Source organism: Schistocerca cancellata, chromosome 9, assembly GCF_023864275.1.
Source record: "Schistocerca cancellata isolate TAMUIC-IGC-003103 chromosome 9, iqSchCanc2.1, whole genome shotgun sequence".
Lineage (NCBI taxonomy): Eukaryota > Metazoa > Arthropoda > Insecta > Orthoptera > Acrididae > Schistocerca > Schistocerca cancellata.
In genome coordinates this window covers 313,277,529-313,302,236 of record NC_064634.1, presented here as the reverse complement: position 1 = coordinate 313,302,236, position 24,708 = coordinate 313,277,529, and the positions used below count along the sequence as shown (strand labels likewise).

Genomic DNA, 24,708 nt, shown 5'->3' with positions numbered 1-24,708 from the left:
TCAGATTTATTTAGAGTTTTCATGTTTATATTCTCACACTGTTTAATTTTCTTTAAGAAGCATAAAACAAATAGCAAAAGAATATTAGAGTTTCATTTTCTCCTTCTATTTTCAGGAACTAGGTCAGATACTTTTTGGACTGAGTTTCCTTCCCACAGCTCAACGTCTGTCATTTTGTATACTCAAAGCAGCAAATTTAAAGTACTTGGAAGTTACTGAGTCTCTTGGAAGTTTTTGTAAGTATATTTATGCAATAGTGCTATAATATTTGATACTGATTGTAGTCATGAGACAGTTCACATTCTCAAACCAGTAATTCTAAGTTATGTTTAAGTTTGTCCTTAAAGAGAATAATATCTGAAATACGATGGTTTAATACTTTACATTTTGCAGAAAGTACATTGTCACTTTATATTACTATACTAAATTCAACATTCACATTAATTAGCTCTGTTTGTCAGATTGAGTCCTTGTATTCTTAGTAGCCAATTCATATATCCAGAATATAATCTGGCCTCAGTCATATGATTCTTCTCATTCGTTTATCAGTTCACACATCATGTTCCACAATTCCCATCATCTAGCAAGGGATATGGTACAAGACAAGTTACGGATAACGGGCTATTGTCGCCACTAAATGCTATTTCTGTAAATCAGACTAACAACAGCTTATAAATAGGGCTAATATATTCATATTTATATTTACCATGCTTATCTAACTTTGCATATAACACTATTAACCTTTATACACTGTTGTTGTTGTTGTTGTGGTGTCAGAGCCTGGTTTGATGCAGCTCTCCATGCTACTCTCTCCTGTGCAAGGTTCTTCATCTCCCAGTACCTACTGCAACATACATCCTTCTGAATCTGACTCATGTATTTATCTCTTGGTCTCCCTCTAAGATTTTTACCATCCATGCTGCCCTCTAATACTAAATTGGTGACCCCATGATGCCTTAGAACATGTCCTACCAACCAATCCCTTCTTCTGGTCAAATTGCGCCACAAATTATCTTCTCCCCAATTCTATTCAGTACCTCCTCATTAGTTACATGATCTACCCATCTAATCTTCAGCATTCTTCTGTAGCACCACATTTCGAAAGCTTCTGTTCTCTTCTTATCTAAAATACTTATTGTCTATGTTTCACATTCATACATGGCTACACTCCATGCAAATACTTTTAGAAAAGACTTCCTGACCCTTAAATCTATACTCAATGTTAACAAATTTCTCTTCTTCAGAAATGGTCCTTGCCGTTGCCAGTCTAAATTTTATATCCTCTCTACTTCGACCATCATCAATTATTATCGGTGGTCACCGGAAGTTGCTGAAGCAATTTAATAATTTTGACGAGATATTCAGTGACATAAGTGGCACCCTTCCCTAGAGCTCCTTGAAATGGCTCTGTGAACACGTTCTCCAGCTTGTACAAATACCTAAGCAGGAGTGTTGGGAGAGATACGTCTCGAACTTTGTGCACCATAGTCACCTTCCCAAGTCTGGACAAAGATCAGACGTGTTTTTTAGTACCAGACCCCCATAGATGTCCTTGGCATTAACATCAATGGCATGTTATCTACTGATGCAAATGTGATTGCCAATCACTTTGCTGAGCACTATGCTTGAGCGTTAGCATCAGAGAAGTAACACCTAGCCTTTTGCACCCTTAAATGGTGGATGGAAAGGAAAGTCCCCTCATTCACTACACCCCACAGTCATCCTGTAACACCCCATTTACAGAGTGGGAGCTCCTCAGCACCCTTGCACATTGCCCTGACACTGCTCCTGGGCTGGATTGGATCCACAGTCAGATGATTAAACATCTATCATCTGACTACAAGTGACATCTCCTCATCCTCTGGCGCAATGGCGTCTTTCCATCACAATGGTGGGAGAGCATCATCATTCCAGTGCTCAAACCCGGTAAAAACTTGCTCGATGTACATAGCTATCAGCCCATCAGCCTCACCAATGTTTTTTGTAAGCCACTGGAATATATGGTGTGTCGGCAGTTGGATTGGGTCCTGGAGTCATATGGCCTACTAGATCCTTGCCAGGGCGGTTTCTGCCAGGATCATTCTACCGCTGATAATCTTGTGTCCCTAGAGTCTGCCATCTGAACAGCCTTTTCCAGATGCCAACACTTAGTTCCCCCCACATCCAGGAGAATGGGGTCCCGTAGGACTCTGTATTGAGTGTATATCTATTTTTAGTGGCTATTAACAGTGTAACAGCAGCTGTAGGGCCATCCGTCTCACCTTCTCTGTATGCAGACGACTTTTGCATTTTGCATTGCTCCACCAGGACTGGTGTTGCTCACCGGCACCTACAGGAAACCATCCACAAGGTGCATTCATGGGCTCTAGTCCATGGTTTTCAGTTTTCGGCTGCAAACTTCTGTCGGCGTTGTACCATTCATCCGGAACCAGGACTTTAACTTAATGATGATCCACTCACTGTAGTGAAGATGTATCGATTCTTAGGACTGGTTTTTGACTCTTAGGACTGGTTTTTGACACCTGATTGACTTGGCTTCCTCACCTTCATCAGCTTAAATGGAAGTGCTGGCAGCACCTCAGTGCCCTCCTCTGCCTGAGCAACGCCAACTGGGATGCAGAACGCTCTGCACTGCTGCATCTCTACAGGGCCCTTGTTCAATCCCGCCTTCACTATGGGAATTTGGTTTATGGTTCAGCATCGCCCTCAGCATTGCGTTTACTCGACCCAGTGCACCACTGTGGGGTTCGACTAGCGACAGGCGCTTTTAGGATGAGTCCGGTGACCAGCATCCTGGTGGAGGCTGGAATCCCTCCAGTGAAGGTTTGGTATGCACAACTGCTCAGCAGTTACATTGCACATGTTCATACTTCTCCTGCGCATCCGAATTACTGTCTACTTTTCCCACCCACAGTGATTCATTTCCTGCATTGACAGACCAGGTCAGGGCTTACAATTGCAGTTGCATCCAATCCCTACTATCCAAACTGGAGTCCTTGCCTTTACCACCTGTACTTTAGGTCCATTCACGTACACCTCCATGGTGTACATCTAGGCTGTGGGGTCACTTGGAACTTTCACATGGCCTTAAGGACTCAGCCCTGTGGCTCTCCACTACCACTTCCTCTCAATTCTTGACATGTCATGAGGCCATGAAGTGGTTTGCACCGAGGGCTTGATGGCTGGTGGTCAAGCTGGTTTCGCATATGTCCATGGAGGAAATATTGAAGTCCACTCCTTGCCAGATGGCTGCAGTGTTTTCACTGCAGAGCTGGTGGCTATATCTCCTGCTCTTGAGCACATCCATTCATGCCCTGGGGAGTCGTTTCTTCAGTGTACTGATTCCTTGAGCAGCCTATAAGCTATCAACCAGTGCTACCCTCTTCATCCTTTGGTAGCAACCATATATGAGTTCATCTATACCCTGGAATGGTCCAGTCGTTCAGTGGTGTTTGTCTGTACCCCAGTTCACGTCAGAATCCTGGGGAACAAACTTGCCAACAGGCTGGTCAAACAGGGTACACAGAAACTGCCTCTGAAAGTCAGCATCTCTGAAACTGACCTGCGTTCAGTATTATGATGCAAGGTTTTTCGGCTTTGGGAGACAGAATGGTATAATGTCAGTACGCACAACAAACTGCGTGCCATTAAGGAGACTACGAATGTGTGAAAGTCCTCCACGTGGGCCTCTCAGTGGGACTCTGGTTCTCTGCCGGCTCCACATTGGCCACACTTGCGTGACCCACAGGCTACCTCCTGCACCGTGAGGACCCGCCTCAGTGTTCTGGTGCCCAGTTGACAGTGGCCCACATTCTGATGCACAGTCCCACTTTGACTGCCCTGCAACGAAATCTTGGGTTACTGGAATCATTGCCGCTAATTTTATCTGACAACGCCTCATCGGCTGATTTAGTTTTACGTTTTATTTGTGAGGTTGGGTTTTATCAATTGATCTAAGTTTTAGTGCATGTCCTTTGTCTGTCTGTGTCCTCCACCCTAGTGCTTTTAGGTTGGAGGTTTTAATGTGTTGCAGAGTGGCTGGCTTATCCTTTTTATCCTCATGGTCAGCCATTCATGGTAATCTGCTTTCTCATTTTAATCTCTTCTACCTGTTTCTTGCATTTCTATGGTTTTCTTGTCCCCTTTTGTCCATTGAAGTGTTTGTTGCTCTTTCGTTGTTCTTGTGGTTTTTCCTTTAATTCCATTTTGTGCTGTAAGTCTCATTTATTTTATTCTCACCCTTGTGGCATTGTTTTCTTTGGAACAAGTGACTGATGACCTAGCAGTTTGGTCCCTTCCCTCCTCTTTTAAACAAACCAACCAACCATAATAAGCCACTTGTTATTGCTGAAGACTTAAACTGCAGAATGGATATACAAAACTACAAAGCAAAAGTAATATTATAAAAGTTGCAGGAAGAAGGCTTTATCCTATTAAATAAGCCCAACATACCTATATATATTTCCCACAATTGGGAAAGTACAAGTAAGGTGACCAACCAGGAGTAATATATCACCTCTCTGGACTGCAGACCACACACCACTTCGGAAACATATCCCTCCTGAAATAAATATCCAAGAAGCCTGGCGAAAAGAACAAGAAAAAGAGGAAGAAGCACTTTTGAGAACAATAGGCACTGGGAAAATGGAAGCAAACTCAGATGACATAACACAAATCCAAATGCTAATAGACAATTCGTGACTAGAGGAAGCAACAGAAGCGATAGGAGAACTCCTAAGGCAAGCCTTCAATCCCAGGTACAAAAAATGAAGGAAAAATGGTTTGACACAGAATGTTACAGTCTAAGAAAAGATGTACTAGAAAGCCTACATCAACGAAACAGTGTGCAGAGAACCCTATACTCCTCAGAACTTACACTGAAAAAGGAAATCTCTACAAGAAAACCCTAAAAGAAAAGAAGAGAAACAGAGAAGGAAAGAAGCTAGTGGATGAAGCCTCAAAAGACCCATATATTGCACTACCCCCAGAGAAGGAAATGAAACACATTGCATCAATATGAAAATATGGGAGACGCACTTTGACAACCTACTGACCAAGGGAGGACTTAGAGGGAGACCAGAGGGCAGAGGGGATACAATGCCTTAAACAACCATGGAACGGATCCCATTGGCCACCGAAGAGATCAGAGATTCCAGTAACAGCACCAAAAACAAAAAAGCTGCAGGCCCTGACAGACTTTATAGTGAATATTTAAAAGACACTGCTCAAATGTGGACAAAACTCTACAACAAGTGCATAGAGAAAGCCCGCATTCCAGAACAGTGGAGACAGCCTATAATAAAAGTGCTATATAAAGGGAAAGGAGACCCCAATGACCCTAGCAAATACAGACACATAGCCCTAGAAAAATTACCTTTCAAAGTGTTCACAAAAATAATAACAGAAAGAATAAAGAAAACACTCGAACACCTCTCCAAAAGTCAAATGAGATTCAGGAAGGTGCTCTGAGCACTATAGGACTTAACATCTGAGGTCATCAGTCCCCTAGAACATAGAACTACTTAAACCTAACTAACCTAAGGACATCACACACATCCATGCCGGAGGCAGAATTTGAACCTGCGACCGTAGCGGTCGCACTGTTCCAGACTGAATTCAGTAAGGGGCGATCAACTCTTATTGCAATGGAACTCCTGCTAAAGAGTGTTTTGGAAACCCTTGTAAACAGAGAAAAGTTTTATGCGGCATTATAAAGCCTTTGATGTTACAAACAGAAAATTAATGACCATAAAACTAAAGGAAACCATTGGAGAAAACAATATATGGGCACGAATCATAAGCACAATAGTGTGATCGAATGAAGTTAGAATCTCTTCCACCTCTCCCTGTTGGAACCAGTACTCCAGTCAAACAGAGTTACTATAGGAAGACCCACTGAGTCCTCTGTTATTTTTCCTTGCAGCAGAAGAAATTGTAAGAATACTCGAAAGGAAGAGTGTAATCTCATATGCAGACAATATTGTAATAGCTGCAGATGATATTGGAAAGTTACAAGAAGCAATAAATGATATAGAAGACTAGTGTGTCAAACACAGCTTCGAAATAAATGTGCCAAAAACAGAAATGATAGTACTCAGAAATGGAAGAAGAGCATCAGCTGAGATTTTCATATGGGAGAAAAAACTGAAGATTGTATCAGACTTCAAGTACCTAGGGGTCACAATACAAACAACTGCAAAATGTTTCACAAAACATGTAACAGAGAAAGCAATGCAAGCAATAATGGCAATCCATGAAATACAATCAGATCCCTTAGCCTAGAGACAGCAATGACACTATTTAGAGCCAAAATCTTCCCAATACTGATGTATGTCATAGAAATTATCTGCCACATCTTACAGTGAAAAACCTAACGACACTAGAAAGAGTGAAGGTGACCTATATAAAGAAAGGAATAGGAGTGTCCAAAACATGATCCAGACTTCTATACCTACTGGTGAGGAAACCCTTCCTCATTGAAGACCTATGGACAAACCTGATGCTAGCCAACAGCAGCATTTTGGAAAGTCTACATAAAACATTGAAGGAAAAAAGGAAAGATGTAGCTCCAGAATTTTATAGCACAGGCACCATGGTTGACCAAACATGCACAATGGAAAACTTCAAAAGTAGACACATGATCACCAGAATGGCAGTCCATGGTTTCTACCACCTTATTTGCAACAACACATCATATCATGAGCCAAACGCAAAATGTGAGTGTAAACTGTGTCATCAGATATGCAAATGTTACCATATAGAACTCTGTGCCAAAAGAACAGGATCAACAAATGACTATGCATATCACAATATTATAATTTCTAATTTCATTTATCATTATCATTGTACTTTGAATTATTATGGCTATTTGGTTGCAATAAACTTATTATTGAATAGTACACTGGACTTCACAGATTTTCAACGTGTTTGAGCTACTGAAAGATTTTTCTTCTAGCATATTTAAGAATACATCTGCTATTGTCCTACCTATGCTGCATCCCATGGCCACTCCATCTGCTTGTGTATAAAATTTATTGTTAAATTGAAAGCAGATTTGTTGTAGAACTAATTGCAATAGTATTAGAATTTTATTGGTGTCTGTTTTGGAATTTTTTTTTTGTATTGTAGTAGATTATTTTCAGTTATGGCAAATGTTCATAAACCAGGATATTAGCGTAGAGATTTTTAATAGTGAATTATATAAATTTTTCAGTTTTTGATATTTATATGTGTTTTATTTTTCATGCCAATGATCTTGAGTTTTTTACTGTATGTGTTTTATTATACATGTAGAATTTTTTTAGATGGTTGTTTAATTTTGTACTAATAGCCTATGTAGAGCCATCTATGCTGTCTACCACTGTTTGGATCAGAGCTAATGATTTATAGATTCTTGGTTGTCAACGTAATATGTGTGTTCTAGGGTTCATCATTATATTTGATCTTTTTACGTAGTTTCTTAGGGCTGTGTTACATTTGTTGCTTCATTTGTGCTGTGTATATGTTCATGGGATCCCTGTTTATTTGTGTGATACTATTTGCCTTAAAAAGTCATGTACTTTTTGTATGTAGTTGTTTTGCTTTAATGTAACTAAGCTATTGATTTTGTCTGTGATGTGTTGGCAGAAGAGCCAACACCGTGTTGCTAAAGGAGGCCGAAATACACGCGTTTAAGCTCACGCAGACTGGCGTGAGGTCTGGAACAATTAAATCCATAATTGGAGAACATCGCTCTTGATGATACAGTAATTACAATCTCAAAATAAACTGGTAATGGCGCCTTGCTAGGTCGTAGCAAATGACGTAGCTGAAGGCTATGCTAACTATTGTCTCGGCAAATGAGAGCGTATTTGTCAGTGTAGCATCGCTAGCAAAGTTGGCTGTACAACTGGGGCGAGTGCTAGGATGTCTCTCTAGACCTGCCGTGTGGCGGCACTCGGTCTGCAATCACTGACAGTGGCGACACCCGGGTCCGACGTATACTAATGGACCGCGGCCGATTTAAAGGCTACCACCTAGCAAGTGTGGTGTCTGGCGGTGACACCACAGTCTGCCTTTACTGCTATAGCATTATTACTTGCCAGTGTGTGGTTGAGCTGCCATAATGTTATGTGGTCTGTATTTGTTTTTGTAACGTAAGTGTTTGAAAATTATTTCTTTTTCTATTGTATTACCTGATTTAATGGTTATTTTATTTGTTGGTATTTTAGAGAGGTCTTTTGCTACTTTTGTTGTGGCATAAGACTTTTTTTCTCCTCTGGTGTTAAGTTTAGATTGAAGATTAAAATATAATTCTTTATCTAGCACAATTTTTTCTTCCTTTGTGAACATAACAACAGTTAGATTCTCAGTTCTCTTATAAAATTGGAATGGAGAGGTTTGGTTTTTCATTACATTTCTTGTGGGCTATTGCATGTCCATAATGTGTTTAATTTTCTTTTTGTGTGTGTGGATTGAATTTGTTGGGTAATACGATCTCTTTATTCATCTACAAACTTAGATATATGATGAAATATAAGTGAATTTGTACAGTTAGTAAATTTTCAGTGAGTGAGGTGCGTTTATTGATTCAGGTATATTTTATTATTGACTTTGGCCTTGATTTCTTGCTTCATCCCCACCCTCGATCCATATTGCTAGATGGTTGGCACTATTTTGGGTATTGCAACATTCTTGATGTAAATATATGTTGGAATGATTTTTTTTCTTATACATATCTTGTTGAATTTGATAATTTGAATTAATTTTACCATTTTTATTTTTACGAACATAAAATGCAAGATATTTCCCATGAGATTGTAAGACATAAGAGCTAAAAATTTATATTCCTCTGGGCCCACTGTATAGCATATGTCTTTTAAGGATATTGTATAATTATAAATCCAAGTGTGTTGCTAAGATTGATTGTTTTTAATTTACAATAGGCCCACTTCGGTTTAATTATCAGGTTACCTGTAAATAAATGGTACATAATTGTAGTACATTAATTTATAAATTTGTGGGTAATTATTAAATAGATTTCATTACATATGTAGTAGCATGTTTAAGAATATATCCACTACTGTTCCAGCTATGCTGCATCCCATGGCCATTCCATCTGCTTGTGTATAAATTTTACTGTTACATGAAAAGTAGTTTTGTTGTAGCAGCATCCAATGATGCCATATGGACATGAAAATATCAGTAACTACATAACAGCAGTGATGAACAGTACTGCCTGTAACTATATAATATCATTGGGTTATCTGTCATGAACATACTAATATAAAGTATATAATCTGAGAACTACATAAAGTAATAAGTCAAATAAGATGATAACCAACCATTATTACTACAATAACATGAAGTGAACATGGGTAAAAGGAAACAGACAGTGACAGAACCACTGATATTGCGTGCATGTCAAAACCTGTTGACATATGTCAAAAGGTATAATAATAAAATATGTTTAACAATTACATATAAAATTATGTATATAAAATTATGTACCATTTACTTACAGATAATCAGATGACATCAATTCAGCTGAAACAGGCCTATTGTAAAATAAAAACAACAAAACTTAGCAGTGTCCATTATGATTATCTGGGCTGTTATGCTGTGGTTGGTTGATGAATTTTGTCTCAATTGAGACAAAATCAACCGACCACGGCATAACAGTCCGGATAATCATAATGGACATGACATTTCCGGCCGTGAAAGTATACATTTTAGTATCAAAACTTTGCAGCATACATGGGATCATAAATTATAATTTTGTGATGTCCTCGAAGCACATATGCCACACAGTGGGCCTAGAAGAATGTAATTATATGAACTGAAGCTCAAAAACATACTGTACACAAAAAAATTCGATAGGGAAAATTCAGTATGTGACATAGTAGGACAGGTAAGTTGGGTGTATTCCTATGAGCCAGAAACAAGAGTAATCAATTGATCAAGTGCTCCAAGAGGATCTAAAACCAATGAAAGAGGTGCATTCGCAAAGCAATGCAAGAAAATGACTGCTTGTTCCTTTGGGTGTATACTTGATACGTCGCAATTATTACTGTAGAGGATCGATGAACAACAAGTGCTGAATGGTATAAAACAATTTGTTTGCCACAAGTCTGCAATGCAATTAGGGGAAACAACTGTAAGAGTCACATGATTACAATGACATCAGTGACAAGGTACATCAAAATACTCGAGCATTTGATGGAGAAAAACGTGGAATTAATGTTGCATAGCGTGTTATGGTATTCACATGATTAATCAGCAAACAACTTATAAAGTGTGTCCACAGCAATTTTGATTATCTCGAGACACTGCCGAATCCTGTCACAACCATGTTTTTGACTTATAGACATCAAAGTGGGAAAAAAATTTCCTGAATTGATTAGATTGCATGCGGAAGTGTATAGGTTTTAAAGACAATTATTTTGAGATAAAATAGACGATTTGCACAAAAAGGGTTTTTGTAAAAATTAGAAGGGCCCTTAATTGCCCTGTCATCCTTCTATCCTCATTTACTTCCCTGCTAGAACTTATAGTCAGATTTAAACTGGTTGATACTGGCCTCTGATTTAAACTGGTTGCTATTGGCCAGCGATACAGGAGTGGAAGCTGTACTGGCATTATTGGCTCCCACTGTTGTGCCACTTCTGATGCACAAAGCGGTCAGTCTGCCTGCCATTTCTTGGAGCGAGATTCATGTATCGTTTAATTTCATGTGCCTTATGATGTGTGGTTGTTGTAATTGAAATAGAGAAAAATCGTTTGCTGTGTGTGAATTTCAGAATTTTTGTAGGAGATAAGAGACTTTATACTCCATAGTTGTGTTGAGTTAAATACTCATAAAATTGGAAAAAAGAGCCACATTATGCCTTGTATCCACCAGTTACACTTGGGATTACCATACTCATGTAAGTGTGGCAGGAAGGGAACCCCCAATCACCGAAAGTATTTGCTGTTATGCAGTGGCTTGTTTGCACATATCAGCAGTACAGATTTGTCACAGGACCAAGTACTGTTAGGCAAACTACAGCAGAATGTATGGCAATGGAGATTAGAAACTATTTAAAGTACTGAAAATTTACTGTATGAGTAACTTAATGCATAGCAATGTACATGGCCCATTCACAGTGAAGTGACAACCGCAACTGTTTGACATCAGTGTCCAATAGCCACTCACATATGGCAAGTGACAGTGCTAGCAGTGGAGTGTTGTAAAACAATCCAGGTAGTTGTGGAAAACAATGCAGTTGTCATAATGTGGAAATGGAGTGATTTATCTGAGATCCAAAAGGCCGTGATAAGTTTCATATAGTGCAAGGATGGATACATTTCTAAAATGGCTAAGTTTGTAAACTTTTCGCATGCTGCTGTGATTTAAAAATATCGTGCATGGGAAAATGGTGCTATAAAAAATGATCACTGTGATCACCAAGCAACTGTGATCACTAAGGGCCATAGATGATAGGGATGAACAAAAGTTGTGGAGGTGGGTATGGGTGAATAGACAGATGAACCAAGGGTCTACTAACAGTGTCTCCTCTATGTAAACTCAATGAACTCTTCGTGAAGAAATAATAAGCAGTTAATCAGATGCAAAAGGGAAGTTTTATTTATTGTTGACCATGGTTATCACATTTATAAAAACATTATCTTCAGTAGAATATTGGAGACAACCTAAACAGGTTAACAGTCAATACATTTTAAGCTGTACAGGAACAATGGCAACTCGTTATGGATATAAAAATTATTCAGACTTACTGGCTCACAGGTTGTAGCACAGGGACATTAAAAACGTCTGAAAGGCAGCAATAAAAAATAAAATTTCACCTCCATAATATTAAAAACATGCCTAACATGGTGGTCGTCATTGAGTAACACTTCATCAATATACAGTTCATGCACAAGCATTGCATACATAATGCCCTGCTGAGAAGGGCACTAGTAGTATGCACGGGGATGGTATGCATTGGTGAATGAACATTGTTATGCTAAACTTGCTAAAAATGTTGAAATTTAAAATTATGACAGTAAAAAACCCAGGTCATATGTACATACGTAAAATTAATAAAATGACAATAAGCAATAAGTTTCTACCATGAAAATCTTATTGTAGTAAGAAAAAATTACATAAACTGTAAGATGGTGTAAATACACCATAGAGTACAATAAGATCATTGGGAGGTAGGGGTGGGGAGGGGGGGGGGAGACAGAGAGGAGAGGAAGATGCTAAAAAGGTGTATAACTAAAAAATGCGACATATCTGAGAAATTGTGAACATTAAGAACTCAAGAAATACATCAACATAAACATAGAAGGAACAGAGTATCACCAGCATTAAGAGATGAGGAAAATGGCATATAAAAAAGTCATATGTAAGATTGAGCCACTACTTTGTTACATATATGAAAGTAGGGGTCTGAAACTATCTAGAATTTTTTTTAATTTTTGAACTGAACCTGTTCATTTAAGAAGGATCCGTTTATGAACAAAAGGTTTAAAAATGTCTCATTCTTCCAAGAGGTAAAGCTCGTACATTTTGGTTTAATTATGCAAAATTTCCAAGTCTTTCATCCCCAAGGTGTGTGTTGGAGAAATAGAAGATGCTCAGCAGAAGTGGAATGTACACACTTTCCTCACCTTTACTAAGCATGTACTCATTATACCTTAGTTTGAAACATCTCCCCGTTTGTTCTATGTAATAGTTAGGGCAGTCACTGCATGTATTTTTATAAACATCAGAATTAGTGAAACAATCTTCTTGTGTTCTGATAGTATGCGTTAATTTTTATTTTGGACTCTTGTTTACAGAGAAAGCAGCTCTGCAGTCATATTTCTTATTTAAAGTGTACTTATCCTGTGTGATACATTTCCTAGAAGTGGTATAGAAATGGACTTATGACCCTCACTTTCCATCTTCAAGCTGCTGTTGCCCAAGGTTGAACATTCAGCAGGGTCTTTTTCTTTACGATATGATCAGTCAGACTAGGGTCATATCCATTGTTAATCATTATGGTTTTTATTGCAGATATTTCTTTTTGAAAAATCATTGTAATTGCAACATAGCAAAATATAATCTGATTTTGTTAGTGTCATAATTTTATAGTTTCAGCAGTTTAAGCAAGTTTACCATAATAATGTTCATTCACTAATGCACACCACCATTATGCATTCTACTAGTTCCTCTCTTGCTGGAAGGTTTCTTTAGCCCAAGCATTACATATGCACGAGCTGTACATTGATGAAGTATCACTCAATGATCAATTAATATCATCGAGGTGAAATTTTTATTTTTCACAGACACCTGTCAGCTGTTTTTTAATATAAACCACTATGACATGTAAGTCAGCAAATTTGACTATTTTTTACATCCATAATAATTTACTGTTGTTCATATACATATGTATAGTTTAAAATGTATTGACTGTTAACCTGTTTAGGTTTCACTAATGTTCTTCTGTAGATGATGATTTTGAAATGTGAAACCATGGTCAAAGGGTTGAAATAAATGAACCTAACAAGATTTCATCATATGGTCGCTGCTTAAGCAATATACAAAATAAAAAATTAAAAAGAAGGCACTCGGTGAACATCGTAGCCTATGGACCTCTCCAGATGGCAACTGGTGCATGTGCCCATGCTGCCTGCTGTTCATTGTTGAAGAGGGCTAGAACTGCAACCAGACATCCGTGAATGGTGATAGTTGGCTCTTTCAAATGAATCATGTTTTATGCTCCATCAGACAGATGGCCTTGGTGTGTGCAGTGTGAAATGCCTGAAAGCAACAAGGAAGGAGTGTTATGTCGGGGAATATTTTCATGGCAGGTTAATCTCGTCATTCTGGGATGCACAGTAGATCAACAAAAGTACGCATGTTTCCTTGGGGACCATGTCCACACCTATTTGTAGTTTACATCAGATGAATTCGCAATTGCGAATAATGACTACCATAAGCTGTAGAATGGAATGACGACAATGAAAATTCTAGCGGTACAGATCATAGACTTATGGAAGTTTGGGTCTGAACATGAGTCATGCACAGATAACTAAATAGTGAGGCGACTGCTCCCGGTAAGCGGGAAATCCAGGTTCTAGTTCCGGTCCGGCACAAATTTTCATTGTCGTCATTCCATTCTACAGCTGATGGTAGTCATTATTCGCAACTGCAAATTCATCGGAAGATATTTAGTAATGGCTGTGGTTGCTGCAGTACTTCACGATCAGGATAACACTGGTACTTTAATATTGTGTATGAAGTTTGTTTTTTCTTGGCGTGATGGCATCTTCCAGCATGACAGTGCAACATATCATACAGCTCACAGTGTACCTAAGTGGTTTGAAGAGCACCAAATGGGTTTACCGTACTGCCTGGTTTTAACTATTGAGAATCTCTGGAACCACCTGGAGCAGGCTGTTCGTGCCCTGGATTGTCAATCTTGATACCTAGGTGCAGCTGCCCACAGCACTGAAGTTGGCGTGGGTGTCAATACCTTCCAAAACCTATTGTGTCACTTCATGTATGTCTTGAAGTGCTCTGTGCTGTAAAAGGTGGTTATTCAGGTTTTTGACAAGTGGTCACATTAATGTGACTGGACAGTGTAGTTTAAAATTCACTTGCCTTGATCTGTCTTCGAACACTGGTCCAGAATTGAACAGTGACTGATATAACTTGTAGAATGTCCAGTTGGGCCCTTCTAGGCGCCGGTAATAGATATGTCCTGATGGAGTCTTGATGCACAATGTTGGTGCTGTCGAACTACTGCTGATGCATTGTCTGAATGGGGCCATGCATTTGCTATTATCCAAGTTTCATCGATGGATGTTCACTTGTGAACTATATTAGTGACATAAGGTGGAAGCATAATAAGCTCGTGTTGTTTGTGCCTTCTGTGACATTTGACCTTAACTATGTTGCGCCTCCCTGGAGGATGGCCGCAACATATAGAAGAGCCCTCACTGTGTATGATTGAACGTAACTGTGGAATGTTTGTTGCAAAGTGAAGTATTTCGAGAATAAAAGGAAAAACAAGTATTTCAGCAGTGCAGTAGTTTTCAAATTATGACTTGATGTGTTTGAAGTTGTTACTCAGACGGTAAAATTCACCTCTTTCAAAAAAATTATCGTAACTCCGGTCCTGTTAAAATTACAAACAGTATTTGGAACGTTTAGAAACATTATAGAGATCAAAAACATACGTGAATTTCATATTTTGTGCGAGAGTTTCGTAGGAGATACAGATTTTAAAGCGGTTTTCTATGGCAGGGTTGAGCTGTGCTGGCTGCTTCCAGACAATAATCATCACGACACTGTCTCAACCACGGCCAAAACGTATAGTCACGAGACTCCTGCTTGTTCTTATCATGCACTGCGGCAGCAGCGCGTCAAGCGAACAGTAGTGTACACCGCTGAATACATTTCAGATGAAAGTGAATAGTGTCATCTATACTGATTTGTAACATGGTTTGTACAAAAGCGAGCGCACATTGCCTAGTAAATTACAGTAATAAGTAATAACTAGAGACAGGATTATAGGCATTTGCATGTTGCACATGCATTTGCATATTTGGCTCCTTTTCACCGGTTATTGCATATTTTAACTAAAAATTAGTGACGATGCATATTTTCGCTGTATGTTTACAATATTTTAAAATTTAGGCGGGCGGTCTCTAGTTCGATCTAGTTTTGATGTCTAACAGATTGACCGCGACCTAGAACTGCGTGCAATCGCTAACCGAGAGGCCACTGCCAAGCGAAATCATTACAGAAGAGGAACAGGAACAGGCAGAGTCAATGCTCCTGCGCCCGCGTCCCTGGTTAATCCCTTCCGCTGTCATACCATACGCGTCGGCAACAAATTAAACTACACAAGCTTTTAGTCAAAAAAATGGTTCAAATGGCTCTGAGCACCATGGGACTTAACATCTGTGGTCATCAGTCCCATAGAACTTAGAACTACTTAAACCTAACTAACCTAAGGACATCACACACATTCATGCCCGAAGCAGGATTCAAACCTGCGACCGTAGCAGTCGCGCGGTTCCAGACTGAGCGCGTAGAACCGCTTCTAGTCGCACGTCCATTGTTTCAGTTTAGCTTCCTATTTACTTGTACGCCATAGAACGTGTTTAAGACGTGTAGTGTGTAACGTGTTGTGCGCCATACCGCCCGAAAAAAGAAACGTCGTTTCGTGGATAGCTGACAATCATGGAACATTTACATACGACGGAATTGTTTTATATTGTCAAGTTTGCGAGAAAAATGTTTCGTGCAAAAAAAGTTTCAAGTAGACCATCATGTCAAGGCAAGTGTTCATATAAGGACCACGACAACTTCTGACAATACCAAGTTGCACTACCAGGGATTTGTCCAAAAGTAACCAAAAAATAATTGAAAAGCCACGATCCCTTCAATATCGTTTACTAGAGGACCGATTTCAGCACTCTGAAGGTGTCATCATCGGATCTGAAACGTGGATTAACATTTATAAAACCATATGGACATCATGGCACATGAGGTAGACCATCTGATAAAAATCATTGTTACAACCAGTAAAAAATAATAAAAAACTGCTCTCGTGGTCGTTCTTTCCATAAAATATAAAACTGAAGTCACCAGATGAAACTACCACTGCTCGCCTAACACCGGTCGGCATCATCACCGTGTGTTAGCCGAGCAGTGGTAGTTTTATCTGGTGACTTCAGTTTTATATTTTATGGAAAGAACGACCACGAGAGCAGTTTTTTATTATTTTTTACTGGTTGTAACAATGATTTTTATCAGATGGTCTACCTCATGTGCCATGATGTGCATATGGTTTTATAAATGTTAATCCACGTTTCAGATCCGATGATGGCACCTTCAGAGTGCTGGAACCGGTCATCTAGTAATCGATATTGAAGCGATCATGGCTTTTCAATTATTTTAAAAAGAGAGTGATCGGCCCACGACACACCATGAGTTCACTGTAACCAAAAAAAGGCGGTTTATCATGGATCTATGTGAAGCATTCATTGCAAGCAATATCCTTCTTCACAATTTTACGACCCCTATCCTCAAACACTTCCTGCGCAAATATTGCGTAAATCAAAATATACCAAATGAATCAATATGGGGTAAAAATTACGTACCGACAATTTACGTAATGTTCTGGAAGAAATACGCAGTGAACTGAAGGACAGCATTATCTGGATTTCAGTTGACGAAACTACAGACGCTTGTGACCGTTACATTGCAAATTAAATTGTTGGTGCTTTAAAAGAAGAGCCTTCTTCTTTCTATTTAGCGGCCTGCAAAGAACTTGAAAAAGTATATCATTCTACGATCGCCTGATTTGTGAACGAGGGTATTAGAAAAAATATGCCAGGATCTTCTGCAGATGAAAGGGTGTATATGTTTATTTCTGATGCTGCTTCCTGTATGATCACAGTAGGAAAAAACCCTTAGAGTATTTTATCCCAATTTCATTCATGTGACGTGCTTTGCTCATAGAGTACATCGCCTTGCTGAAGAAGTACGTTCCACCTTCGTGAATGTAAATAAGCTGTTTCTAAAGGCTCCTGCTCGCATCAAGACCTACAAAGAAAAGCTAGCAAATGTGCCTAGAATGAGATTTTCACTCTGCAGCGGAGTGTGCGCTGATATGAAACTTCCTGGCAGATTAAAACTGTGTGCCGGACCGAGACTCGAACTCGGGACCTTTGCCTTTCGCGCGCAAGTGCTCTACCGACTTAGCTACCCAAGCACGACTCACGCCCCCTCCTCACAGCTTTACTTCTGCCATTACCTCGTCTCCTACCTTCCAAACAAGTTTAGAAGGTAGGAGACGAGGTACTGGTAGAAGTAAAGAAATTTGGAAGGTAGGAGACGAGGTACTGGCAGAAGTAAAGCCGTGAGGACGGGGCGTGAGTCGTGCTTGGGTAGCTCAGTTTCGGTAGAGCACTTGCTCGCTAAAGGCAAAGGTCTCGAGTTCGAGTCTTGGTCCGGCACACAGTTTTAATCTGCCAGGAAGTTACATATCAGCGCACACTCCGCTGTAGAGTAAAAATTTCATTCTAGAAACATCCCCCAGGCTGTGGCTAAGCCATGTCTCCGCAATATCCTTTCTTTCAGGAGTGCTAGTTCTGCAAGGTTCGCAGGAGAGCTTCTGTAAGTTTGGAAGGTAGGAGACGAGGTACTGGTAGAAGTAAAGCTGTGAGGACGGGGCGTGAGTCGTGCTTGGGTAGCTCAGACGGTAGAGCACTTACCCGCGAAAGGCAAAGGTCCCGAGTTCGAGTCTCAGTCCGGCACACAGATTTAATCTGCCAGGAAGTTTCATAGCAAATGTGCCTTTACCTCCTGAAGCTGTGGTCACTCGTTGGTGTACGTGGATGAAAGATGTGTTGTTTTACAATGAACATTTCGAGGCCATTAGAGGGGTAGTAAACGACTTCGATAGTGCAGAGGCTTTGATAATTTGCCAGTGCAAGGAAGCTTTTAATGATTCCGGTATTAAAAAAAGACATTGCTGTGATTAGCACCCATTTTTCCCATATACCTACAAGTATTAAAAAAGTTGATACTCAAGGTTTGGCGTTGAATGAATCTATTCAGTTAATGAATAACATTATTCTAGTGAATTCCTCATTGCCGTGGGTATTCCCAATAAAACTTAAAGAAAAGTTTGGAAACATTTTAAACAATAACCCAGGCTTTGAACCCTTGTGCCAAATTGATAGTTTTATTAATGGGATTGGTGAACTTTTACCAGAAACGATAAGTGCCAACATAGCACCCAAATTCAAATACTGCCAAGTTGATGTAGAATGGCCCTTTTCTGCTGCTTACAAAAATGTTTCGAGTGATGGAAGACACAATCTTACTACCGAACATTTGGCACAGTACTTGGTCATTTATGTTTAGTATAGCAGAAAAATGTAAAATAAATTTTAAATGATGTTTTGGTCCAATGGTATTTGTTTTTTTTTTTTTTTAAATAAAATACTACGGAGTTCTTGAGCGTGTTCTCTGCGTTGGTCCTGTACATATCGATAGTTGCCGACCGGAGTGGCCGAGCGGTTCTAGGCACTACAGTCTGGAACCGTGCAACCGCTACGGTCGCATGTTCGAATCCTGCCTCGGGCATGGATGCGTGTGATGTCCTTAGGTTAGTTAGGTTTAAGTAGTTCTAAGTTCTAGGGGACTGATGACCTCAGAAGTTAAGTCCCATAGTGCTCAGAGCCATTTGAACCATTTTTATCTATAGTTCGGCTGCGACTCACCCGCATCGCATCCGCTTGTTACCGACAATAGCAAAGAAGGAACAATTCTTGAAACACGGCATGCGTCCCCATTTTGCAGACTTTTAATAAATAATCCCAGAAAGGCCCCCTTCCTAACGTCTACCAGAAAGTAGTCAGAAAATGATATCAGCGTTCTAAATGTACCGATTTTTCGCGTGGCCGGCGCTCTTCTTCGTAACTTATGTGCACAGGTTCGACTTTGAGATGATAATGCACACAGTAACTACCACGCATTTTTATTATTTGATCTTGCATATTTCGACACTTTTCATGCATTTTTAAGCATTTTTCATGTATATTTTAATGTTTCTATGATGCGTATAATCCGGTCTCTTTAACAAAACAAGACACCAAGTTTGGCATTATATATGGTTCCTAAAGATCACAACAGGCATGAAACAGCACATTACAAGTCACTTTGGTCAAGACTTTCTTGTAACCTACAGACATTGGCTGAAGAATGTTTCTTTTTAAGTACAGGAAATACAAGGGATGATCAACATAGACTGAGTGAGATTGATCCTTTTCATTACTCCATATCAATGTTTACATGAGCTTTTTCAGTGTTCCCCTCCTACTTGAATGTACTGTGTGTCTGCCAGTTCTCGAGGCCATTCTTTGTAAGTTCTTGAGAATCACCTCACTTTTTTTAAACACTGCTTCATAGTTCCCAAATCAAATGCCCTGGAGCTTTGTGTTTTGTTATGAGAATAAAGAAAATCGCAGGGTGGAAGACCGGGGCTGCAAGGCGAATGTGGTTCGCAGGTAATGCTGAATTGAGCCAGAAACTGCATGACTTGATTTCTTGAGAATCACCTCACTTTTTTTAAACACTGCTTCATATTTCCCAAATCAAATTCCCTGGAGCTTTGTGTTTTGTTATGAGAATAAAGAAAATCGCAGGGTGGAAGACCGGGGCTGCAAGGCGAATGTGGTACGCAGGTAATGCTGAATTGAGCCAGAAACTGCATGACTTTATTTGCGACGTGAGGCCGTGCATTTTTGTGATGAAGTCGCCATCCAGTCTGAGAAATTTCTGGTCGTTTCCTCGGAACGTACTTCCTCAGTTTAGCCAATACTGACGTGCAGTATGCTGCTGTAGTGGTAGTGTGAGTGGAACTGCATGCTGGTATATCATTCCATGAGAGCAAAAAAAAAAAAAAAAAAAAAAAAAAAAAATCTCAATCACTATCCCTGCAGATGGAACAACTTTCGCCTTTTTCGGTATTGGCGAACTTAGCACTGTGTTGGGCAGTTTTCCTTCACGATCATAGTGATGCAGCCATGACTCATCATAGTTGACAGTCGATTCCAGAAACGCATCTCCTCCATCAGCAAACAGATGTATTACCTAACGGCTTGTCTCCATTCGCACAGTCTTTTGTTTGGGAGTCAACAGACGTGGTACTGTACAGGCACAAACACGTGCCGCATGGAGATGACTGCGCTTATTAGTAAAAACACTGCCACATGAAATTCTGAACATTTCATTGAGGTTATGTAATGTTGTCCACCAATCCACACGGACAATAACAATAGCTATGTTGATGTTGACTTCAGTCACGCCGGCCGCTGTGGCCGAGCGATTCTAGGCGCTTCTGTCTGGAACCGCGATGCTGCTATGGTCGCACGTTCAAATCCTGCCTCGGGCATGGATGTGTGTGATGTCCTTAGATTAGTTCTAAGTCTAGGGGACTGCTGACCTCAGATGTTAAGTCCCATAGTGCTTAGAGCCATTTGAACCATTTGAACTTAAGTCACAGTAGAAGCCGTAACATTAGGCCCTTTTTAGTTAACAGGGACAAGTCGGCCTTCTTTGAAGTCCAACAACCACCTAAACGCTGCTGTACCAGGTAGTGCAACTTCAGCGTACGCTTTCTGTACCTTTTCGAAAGTTTCAGTGGCTGTATGGCTTTAACGAACACAGAATTTCGTTTGGCCGCACTGGTGTTTTCGCGACACCTCCATTGCTTGGTATGCGAAATGCAAAGACCGTCTACAACATAAAGCATTACTACCAACATACCTACAAGAGAGTGCTGCTGATCATGGACATTATATATAAAAACCCGCGCCTCACGGAAGCTGCAAGAAAAAAAAAATAACTCTTTAGTAGATAGTAAAAAGTAGAAAATATGATGGCTTATAAAAGATATCGTGTGTCTTTTGTTGCAGAATGTAGGAAACTGGTAATAGAATGCAGTGCGTACATTATTTACGGTACCAGGTAAGCCACTGTAACTACCACACAAACATGATAATAAAACGACAAAAACAGTAATATTTTCAATATTTTTGAAGAGGTAATCTTATTAAACATGTATTTGTGAATTGGAAAGACGAGAAAAGTGGAACGTTGAGCAAATCTTTAGATTTAGTGCAAAACTGTTCCACGTAAAGGAAGTGCCAATCATAAGAGCAGTCGGAAACAGTAATATATGCTTCTTACGGATGATAAACTTCACATTCTCTTGCAGTCAGTGGACTAAGCTGCAATTATAAGAAATTTTGAGAGTATTTTTTCATAAAGGCATTATAGATGCCATTTCATTCATGGCTTCTGGGTTTGCCTACATTTATTTTATAATTAATCAGGTCTCTTGGTATCGTACTGACTCTTGGGACGGAAAAATGTTCAAATGGCTCTGAGCACTATGGGACTTAACATCTGTGGTCATCAGTCCCCTAGAACTTAGAACTACTTAAACCTAACTAACCTAAGGACATCACACACATCCATGCCCGAGGCAGGATTCGAACCTGCAACCGTAGCAGTCGCGCGGTTCCGGACTGAGCGCCTAGAACCGCTAGACCACCGCGGCCGGCACGGAAAAGTGTAATTAATATTCTACATAAATTAAATAGAAACAGAATTAAAAACCGACGTTACACTAATGGCACAAATAAAATTAAGTGATGAATGGCTTTCTTGACGCTAGAGGTGGTAGCCTATCTTCAGCTGTTAGACAGTAACAATTTTCACAGCAGTCGCAACTCTGGACGATTAACGTCAGGCGCAAATAAATTAAATCAGACTGTAGTGGGGGCTGACCTCCTAGGACTTGGAAGATAGCAACATCATCATCCACAGTATCGCCAGCTGTTTTATAGTAAATCAGTAAATTTTATTCGTTTTAGTTTGGGCAAACGATACTTGCTTTCGAATAGGCTCTAGGTTTCGCGATACGCCGAAGCGTTCGATACAGTTTCGAGCCCCTTCGAACAAGCACACGAGATTTGACTCGCGCGATAAACTGTAACTGCTATCGCGAGAATAAATTACAAGGCCAGTCTTTCACACGGTACCGTCAGACGTCACTAGACCGCGGGACGAGCGAAGCTCGAGAATTGGACAGAGTCAAGATTGAAATCTCTTATTTATTTGCTAGTTGTCCTTGTTACATATGGTCTGCATCTTAGAACATATTTTAGTCCGAGTTCCACAGTTATTTTTACCGTTAAAATCCATAGTGCATTAAAGACGCTAAGATTAGTCGTGGAAATACTGCCAACCACGGTCACTAGGTTGCGGGCTAATCGGAAGGTCGAACCGAATTCGAGAGTTCCCGAACTGTGTCGTAAACTGTTCGAACAGTTCGAGTCGTTTTCAAACACAACGCTATTGATCATTTTCTGCGAGAGAACTGTGTGAGGAATTTGTACGTAATTTGGCTTAAGATTAGCGATACGGCTGTTAATACACTGACAGATTATTTCTTCTCATTTGAAGTAAATTGCTTGAAGTAACACTCAAGTGTACGGTTCACAGATCCCTTCGTCCGCGTCATCCAGCTGAACATGTCCACGGGGCGTTCACTGCGGCGCAAGAAGACGACTTTCCGGCACGCCTCAGAGAATCCCGAGTTCAACGAGACGCTGACGTTCGACGTGGCGCCGAGCCAGCTGGAGTCGGCGACGTTCCTGGTGCTGGTGTGCACGCGGTGCCCCGACAGGCGCGCGGGCGGCGAGGAGAAGCCGCGCGCCGGCCACGGCCCCAAGGACCGCTGCCTGGGCAAGCTGGCGCTGGGGCGCGCCGTCACCACCAAGAAGAGCCGCGACCACTGGCTGGCCATGCTCGCCTCGCCCCGCACCGTCATCTCGCTCTGGCACACCCTCAAGTGAGCCGCCAGCCGCCGCCGCTGGAACACACCAGCTCGTCTGCGTAGCCAGCACGTTCTCGACACGAGCACAGATCGGGCCCGTTGCAGTTATACGCCAGACTCTCCGAAGACTTCCTCGTTATGTGCCCGATCGGAACAATAACATTCTCCAGAACTTAGACCATAAGGTTTTTCACGTTTGGATCAAAAAGATATAGGTTACCTACTTCTGTATGTTCGTTGAAATCGTTTGAACAATAAAGATAAGTTTATCTGTTTCATATATAGAGAACTAATGATTCCGTTCTTAACGACTCCACGCCTGAGTGACGGATCGCTGGCGATATCGCCTGCAGTCTGCCGCTCGCTCCGACCTCGCTACACACAGAATGGTGTTCCTCAGGGAAGCGTTTTAAGTGTCACCCTCTTTGCCGTCGCCATTAACAGTATCACGTCCACTATACGGAGTCCTGCCCAGTGCTCCTTGTTTGTGGATGATTTTGCTGTTTTCTGTTCTTCCTCCGGTCTTGTCACTGCTAGTCGGCAGTTGCAGCTTACGATAAAGCGATTAGAGGCATGGACTGCGAAGACGGGTTTCACCTTTTCTGCAGACAAATGTGTGTGTGTTCATTTTAATCGTTCTCGAGGTCTTTTTACCTCCCCTGAATTGCGTCTGAGGGACACCATTCTTCCTTTTAGCGACACTGTGAAGTTCCTGGGCCTCACTTTTCATTCCAAGTTGTCGTGGTTGCTGCACCTTAAAGACCTCAAGGTGCGGTACCTGAAGGCACTGAATATTTTGAAGTGTCTGAGCCATCGGTCCTGGGGAGCAGATCGTGCGCGTCTGCTGCAGTTTTATAGGGCTTTCGTCCGGTCGCGTCTTGACTATGGATGCACCGTGTATGGGTCACCGAGGCCTTCGTATCTGAAGATTCTTGACGCAGTAAACCATGAGGGTATCACTCTGGCCGCTGGTGCCTTCCGTACCAGTCCCATCCCCAGCCTGTGTGCTGAGGCAGGGGAACCGCCGCTCGCCATCCGGCGGAAACTCCTCATGGTGTGACGGGTGTGTCAATTCCTTGCCTGTCCTACCTCTCCTGCATACCCTACTGTTGCCCGACCGCTTATGGAACGTGTCTTTTCCAGTCGTCCCAGGACAACGAGACCATTTGGGATTCGTGCCAAGCATTTGCTAGAATCCCTTGGTGTGGAGCGTGTGGCACCCCAACTCCAGGGTTTTACCCGCCTGCCTCCCTGGTTGCTCCAGAGGCCCAGCGTCCTTTTAGACTTGTCAGAGTACCGGAGGAGCTGCACTCCTGCGTTTGTTTTTGCCTCC

At 40.9% G+C, this 24,708-nt stretch overlaps 1 protein-coding gene across 1 annotated transcript in view; it reads left to right on the top strand.

Moving 5' to 3' along the window:
• Positions 1-23,634, top strand: part of LOC126100990 (synaptotagmin-5-like) — a 313,202-nt gene extending 289,568 nt beyond the window's left edge. The window contains exons 8-9 of the mRNA XM_049911657.1: positions 116-236; positions 23,042-23,634. Coding sequence (XP_049767614.1) covers positions 116-236; positions 23,042-23,394 — 474 coding nt within the window. The 3' untranslated portion in view covers positions 23,395-23,634. The remainder of the gene's footprint in view (positions 1-115; positions 237-23,041) is intronic.
• Positions 23,635-24,708: the final 1,074 nt, after the last annotated feature.